This window comes from Saprolegnia parasitica, assembly GCF_000151545.1.
Source record: "Saprolegnia parasitica CBS 223.65 unplaced genomic scaffold supercont2.140, whole genome shotgun sequence".
Classification (NCBI taxonomy): Eukaryota; Oomycota; class Saprolegniomycetes; order Saprolegniales; family Saprolegniaceae; genus Saprolegnia; species Saprolegnia parasitica.
Genome location: NW_012156534.1, coordinates 55,285 through 62,171, shown reverse-complemented (window position 1 = coordinate 62,171; position 6,887 = coordinate 55,285). Strand labels below are relative to the sequence as shown.

Genomic DNA, 6,887 nt, shown 5'->3' with positions numbered 1-6,887 from the left:
CAACAAGGTATGGTACTTCGGCTTGTGTATATGCTTCCCGATGCGTGTCCAGGATGGCGAGACGCCTCTGGTGCTCGCGATCAAGCTGCGTCATCGCCGGTTCCCACAGCAAATTTACAACGCCTCTCATCAAATCGCCGACGATGTACTACGTCATGATGAAGTCGTGCACTTGAACGATACTAGGTGCCTGAGACGGCGATCCAAGTCGATACAAGAGGCCTCCTCGGCGACGGCGGCTTTGGCTACGTGCACAAAGGCTTGTACAAGAACGAGCGCGTCGCGGTCAAGTCGGCTAAATACGCGGCCGGCGCGGCGGAGCTTCACGCCGAAATCAACGTCATGCAAACGTAGGATGCTTCTTCATCTTTTTCAATCTGAACCTCAATTTTGGATGGTACTAGGTGCAACTCGCCGTATTTGCTGCAGCTCAAGGCGGTCTCGGGGCAGCACAGTGACAACCCCAAGCTCGTGCTCGAGTACATGGACGGCGGCAACCTCCGCCAGTACCTCGACAAGAAGCGCAAGGGCGAGTCCGTTCCGTTCGACTACTCGACGCTCGATATTGCGTGGGTCATTGCCAACGCTTTGGCCGACCTCCACCGGAATGGCTTTATGCACCGCGACCTCAAGAGCCTTAACGTGCTTTTGAGCTCCTCCAACTACATCAAGGTGGCCGACTTTGGCCTCACAAAGGAGTTCAACCTCGACATGACGACGTTTGTGGGGACGCCGGCGTGGATCGCACCCGAAGTCTTTGCATCGGGAACCACGTACGACTATGCGGCCGACATTTACTCGTTTGGCGTCATTTTGACCGAGCTCGAGACACTCCAGGTGCCGTATGCAGGCATGAACCTCTTTGCGATCGTCGACGGCGTCCGCAGTGGCGAGCTGCGTCCGTCGGTGAGCTCCAAGTGTGCGCCGTGGTACAAGGCGCTGGTCGACGACTGCTTGTCGTTTGATCCCAAGCAGCGTCCGATGGCGCAGACGATCATCGACCGTTTGTTGCTGCAAGAAAAGGCTCTCGCGAATCGAGAGCCGGTCACCGAGCCCGAGACCAAGACCGAGCGTCTGGTGACGCTGCCGCAACTGACGAAGGGCATGAGCAGCAGCTCGTCCACGTCGGTACGATGCATCCATTTCGTATTGAGAGTACTGGCCTAGTTACCCTTTGGATCTAGTCGATGTCGTCGTCCTGGTCGTCGGGGGCTCTCACCAATCGTCTGCCGTGCCCAGCATGCAAGACGCGCAACGCAGCTTTGAACGAACACTGCAGCAGCTGCAACGAGGCCATGCCGGACGTGTCGGCCAAGCTCACGCTCTTGCTCAAGCGCGCCAAGGTGGCCAACGCCAAGGGCTTCTCGATCAACCTTTGCATCGACTGCGACATTTGCGAAATGACCAACTTGATGACGGCGGCGACGTGCGCCGATTCCGAGTGTGGCGAGGAGCTTCTGGACGACGCGGAGAAGCTGCGCATCCTCTCCCGTCGCTTCGACCTCGCGACCAGCGCAGCGTAAGGTCGTCCATCCATTTTAGCGAACGTGCCTACGTTCTGCGTGCTGGTCATAACTGCATCTTACATTCTCCTCGATGCCATGCAATTCCAAGGCTTTTCAGCTTGGCACCGACAAACGAGGGCAGCTTGAACTACATGAATGCTGTACGAAAAGGGAGTCGTACACACAAAGCTATTGGTCGCGCCAAGGCTCGAGAAGAGTCGCTACAGTGTATTCTCTGTACATCGGCGGGTCCCAACGCTGCCACTCGTCCGTGCACCAAGATAAGGACACGGTTCAGGATCGTGTTGAGCCGATGGGTCACTGGGCACACTCGGCCCGCACCAAGGGTCCATAAGATAGGAGAATTTACCTCTTCGAGAGCGCTGCTCTCGTCCAGCTATGCGTCGTGATGGTCTTTGGTGTGGTACTCGTCCAAAAGATGCTGCCCTACCTCATAGAGCAACCGAGTCGCTGATCGCATGTCAACCAATTTCGTGTTTGACGCCATCGAGCGCCTCGGATCATTCGATGCCGACCAGCTACTAGCGTTGCTCGACGCTTGTCTACACGAGCTGCCAAGGTCGCTGGAAGGGAAGGAGATGTCCTTGCTGGAAGTGACATTTCCAGTGCAAGGACCCGTTGAAATGTGTTTTATACATGTTTAAAATATATCCCGTAGGAATCGATAACCGGCAGGTTCAACGCCTCCAAGATCACAACAAAGAACGTCCGAGGCTGTGGGTACCTCGCATTGTCATCGACAAAATGGACCATACACCACCACAGACGACATGGACATGACTCGCATGCCTCATCACACTTAATTTACAACTATTATATGCGCTTGCACAATGGTGGCTTCGTTTGGAGGGACATGATGAGGTATTTGGTGTTGCTACCGCCGAGAGCTGCGCTCCAACGCTGGCCCAAGCAACCTGCAGATATTGTCTACCATCCGGCATTGTTGAGGGCTTGGGCGCGGAGGGGTTAACAAACATGCGCGATGCCGTGCTGGGCCGTTGCACATCATAGTACTTGAAGGTACCGGAGTCCGACACTGCACCAGCTTCTTCTTGTAGTTGACCGCTACGAGCGCAGCTCCGACGCTGGATTGCCAAATAGTGGTCGACACAACGAGCTATGTTGCCGCTTCGCAATTTGCTGTTTTAAACAGCAGGTGTATAAAACCTGCTGCAATCAATACAGTATCGAATCTCACAGGTGGCTAGCCAGCAAAGATCGTGGAAGATCGCAACGGACGAGAGGAGCGATGGAGTCCAAGCCGCTGCTGCATGGCGGGCGCCGCCTTAGCGCATCGCGACCGCCTATGGCCGGTGGCAGTCGCCATGCGCTATGGGTATCGTGGCTTACGCCATTGCTCTACCTCGGCCAGGCGCGCCCGCTCGAGATGGACGACCTCTGCTCGCTGGACCCGGCCAGCCGCGCCCATGTCATCGCGCTCCACTTCAAGCAGCAGTGGGGCCCCGAGAAGCGCCGCGTCCAGCCGCGCGTCTGGCTCTGCCTCCTCAAGGCGTTTGGTCGGCCCTTCTTCCTCGCTGGCTGCATGAAGCTGCTCGCCGACGTGCTCCAGTTTGTCGTGCCCATGGTCTTGGCCGCGCTGCTGCACTTTATGGCGTCGAGCGCGCCGATGGCGCAAGGCTACATGTACGTAGGAATCCTCTTTGGCGTTGGCCTTGCGCAGTCGGTGTTTCTGCGCCAGTACTTTTGCTACTGCGCCGATGTCGGCCTGTACGTCAAGAGTGCGCTCGTGGCTACAACGTACGACAAGGCGCTGCACCTCGCGCTCTCGGTGCGGCAGCAGACGACGTCCGCTTCGATCCTGCGCCTCGTCACGACCGACGTCCAGAAGCTCCACGATGCACCGCCGTACCTCCACGCGCTGTGGTACGCGACGCTGCAGGTGGATCTTTTCTGACAGATGGAAACTTTTCGTCACGATATGCGTAGATCTGCATGGCCACGTACTTGCTCTACTCGCTTGTTGGCGTCGCTACCTTTGCTGGCATCGCCATCGCTGTCATTATGACGCCGCTCAGCTCCTGCCTCGTATCGAAAGCCACGTCCGCGCACGCCAAGCTGCACACGCTCGCAGCGGCGCGCCAGCACACGTGCGACGAGACCCTGCGCGGTCTCAAGGTCCAATAATCCGCTTGTTGGTAGATATTGTCATGGAATCTCTCTCTAGATGATCAAGATGCAGACGTGGGAAGAGCACTGCCTCGCGCGCCTCACGACGCTGCGCGAAGCCGAGCTGACGCAAATGGCGCTCGTCGGCCGGCTCCGCAGTCTCTCGACCACGCTGTTTGACGCGACGCCGCTTCTCATGGCAATGGCCGTGCTTGGTGTCCACGTCTACCTCACGGGCGCAGCGCTGGATTTGGCGACCGTCCTTCCGTGCTTGCTGCTTCTCCAGATGCTTCGAACGCCAATTGCGCTCTTGCCGCAGGTCTTCTCGACGCTCTCGGAGGCGTCGGCGAGCTTGCGTCGCATCACGGCTTTTCTCATCGAGGTCGACCAGCGACGGCTCACGGTCGGAACGCTGAGTGCGATCGGTGTCCGCTTTGAAGACGCCGATTTGAGCTGGCAGCTGCCGTCGCCGGATGCGTCCGAAGCATCCTTCTCGTCGGCGTCGAATGGCCTCTGGCAGATGCGGGGCATCGACCTCTACGTCCGTGCTGGCGAGCTCTGCGCGATTCTTGGCCCGCGCAACAGTGGCAAGTCGACGCTGCTCAACGCACTCCTCAACGAAGTCCACTGCACGTCGGGCCGCGTCATGGCCCGCGGTGCGTTTGCCTACGTGGCGCAGAAGCCATTTCTACGGCACACCAGTATCAAGGAGAACGTACTCTTTGGCAAGCCGTGGGAAGCGTCGTGGTACGCTTGCGTCATGGACGTCACGGGGTTGACGTCGCTCGTGCTCGACAACAGCGCGCTCTTTCCCGACCATGACGAGACCAACATGGACAGCATTCCGGCGTCGGTCGATCCAAGTCTGCACGTCCGCATCGCACTGGCCCGCGCCGTGTACCAAAACGCCGACGTCTACCTTTTAGATGACATTTTCGCGTCCATGGATACTGCGACACGCGACTACATCTTTGGTCGCTGCCTCCGCGGTCTTCTCCGGCGCAAGTGCATTCTCTGGGTCACCGATGCCTTGGCGTTTGTCCCGCTCTGCGACTCGGTTGTCCTGCTCGAGGACGGCGTCGTCGTCGAGCAAGGCTCGATCACGACCGTCCTCTCGGACGACGGACCGATCCACGACCTGCTGCAGGCGCACGCGCCACTGGAGGATGCAACAACGAGATTGGAAGCCGCGCCAACAGGACAAGATTTCGTGTCGCCCGACCCAACGCCACTGCTACCGACGCTCACGGACGCTGTCGCGAGTCTCACAAAACACTCGGGCGTCTACAAGCGGTACGTGCAAGCGTGTGGCGGCTATGGCCTCGCGGCCACAACTCTAGTTTGGTATCTGAGCGCCCAAGCCACCACAGTCCTTGCTACCCTGTACCTCGGCTTTGACGACTCGCTCCTCGGTCTCTACGTCTTTGCAACGGGGCATGCGCTGTACATTGGGCTGCTTTACATGCGGTCGGCCATCTCGTACCGTCGAGGGCGCGTCGGCAGCCAGCGCCTCTTCCACACTGCGCTGTGGCGCCTTCTCCGCGCGCCGCTGAGCTTTTTCGAGACATCGCCGGTCTCGGCACTCATCTCAACGCTGGCGTCCGACATGGCAATCGTCGACCTCGAGGTTCCGTCGACCATGCACATGCTGCTGCACACGCTTTTGTTTATCGCAACGAGCATTGGTCTGGTGGTGCTCGTGGCGCCGTGGTTCGCACTGGCCGTGCTTCCAGCAATGGCGTCGCTCTATGCACTGCAGCGAGCGTACGTCCCTTCGGCCAACGGTCTCCAGCGACTCGAAGCTGCGACGCGCGAGGCCATGACGGCGTACGTCCGCGAGTGTCTTCTCGGTCTCCGGTCGCTCCACGCCTACCGCATCGAGAGCCACTGCAGCGCCAACTACTACGCGCTCCTCGACGCACATCAGCGCGTGCACATGGTGGTGACGGCGACCAACCACTGGCTCGCGGTCCGGGTCGAGTGGCTTGGCGCGACGCTGAGTGCGCTGGCCGCCGCTCTTGTCGTCTATTCGAAAGCATCCGATATGGCTCCCTTGCCGCTGGTGGCGATGGCGCTCTACTACGCCCTGCAGCTGCCACCGACGCTGCATTGGGCTCTGCGCGTTCTGGCTCAAGTCCAAGCCTCCCACGCTTCGCTGCAGCGGCTTGAGAGTTGCGACAACCTCCCGATGGAAGCGCCGCTGACAAGCGACCTCTTGCCTCGTATTCTCGAGAACGAGAAGCGCGGTCGGCTGACGTTTGAAAACGTTCAAGTGCGCTACCAGCCCCATCAGGCGCCGGCACTCACACACCTCTCGTTTGACGTCGCCGCCCACGAGAAGATTAGCGTGGTGGGCGCATCGGGGTCGGGCAAAAGCAGCCTCGTGATCGCACTTCTGCGTCTACTTGAGCTCGACGCCGGCGTCATTCGCGTCGATGGCGTCGACATCGCATCGATGGGGCTCCACGACGCCCGCCGCCAAGTCGCGTACATTCCCCAAGACCCAATCCTCTTTTCAGGTATCGCAATTTTGTCGATTTCTCGGATACAATGATACATTGATACTAGGTTCCGTGCGGAGCAACTTGGATCCGTTTGGCGTCTTTGGCGACGACCGGCTCTGGGCGGCGCTGCGCCGTGCGCAGCTCGTGAGCATGGTTGGGTCTCTGGACGAACCCGTGACGGAGCGCGGCCGCAACTTTACGGTTATCGAGCGACAGCTGCTCTGCTGCGCGCGCATTTGGCTCAAAAACGCTGCGATCGTGTGTCTGGACGAGCCCGCGGCTGCGTCCTGGGCGACACCGAAAGACTATGCTCTCCAAGAGGTACGTCCGTTGTGTCGCGAGATACCGATGAAGATCTTGGGACAGGCGGTGCGGGCCGAGTGCGCCGATCGCACAGTGCTCACAGTGACCCATCGGCTCAACACGATCTTGACGTCGGACCGCGTCCTCGTCTTGGAGCACGGACGAATGGCAGCGTTGGGGACACCCGCCGAAGTGCTGGCGGCGCCGTGTGCGACCATGGCAACGCTCCTCGAGCAGTGGCGCGCGGCGCAGCCGATGACATAGTGTGCATACTGTCGATAGTATTCCATTATCATTCATCTACCTACTAACATGTAAAAATCGATCTCACATTCTCTGTAAAAAGTCGGAATCGCATACGTCATCTACAATTGAGGGCGGATTCAGGATCCGACTTTCTCCCTTCCAACAATTTTAAATATCATAC

The 6,887-nt window shown here is 59.0% G+C and overlaps 1 protein-coding gene across 1 annotated transcript; it reads left to right on the top strand.

Moving 5' to 3' along the window:
- Positions 1-2,723: 2,723 nt before the first annotated feature.
- SPRG_13061 (hypothetical protein) lies at positions 2,724-6,790 on the top strand. The gene is made up of 5 exons (XM_012353936.1): positions 2,724-3,426; positions 3,474-3,662; positions 3,712-6,172; positions 6,222-6,478; positions 6,524-6,790. The coding sequence occupies exons 1-5, from the start codon at positions 2,776-2,778 to the stop codon at positions 6,722-6,724; spliced, it is 3,759 nt and encodes a 1,252-aa protein (XP_012209326.1). The 5' UTR covers positions 2,724-2,775; the 3' UTR covers positions 6,725-6,790.
- Positions 6,791-6,887: the final 97 nt, after the last annotated feature.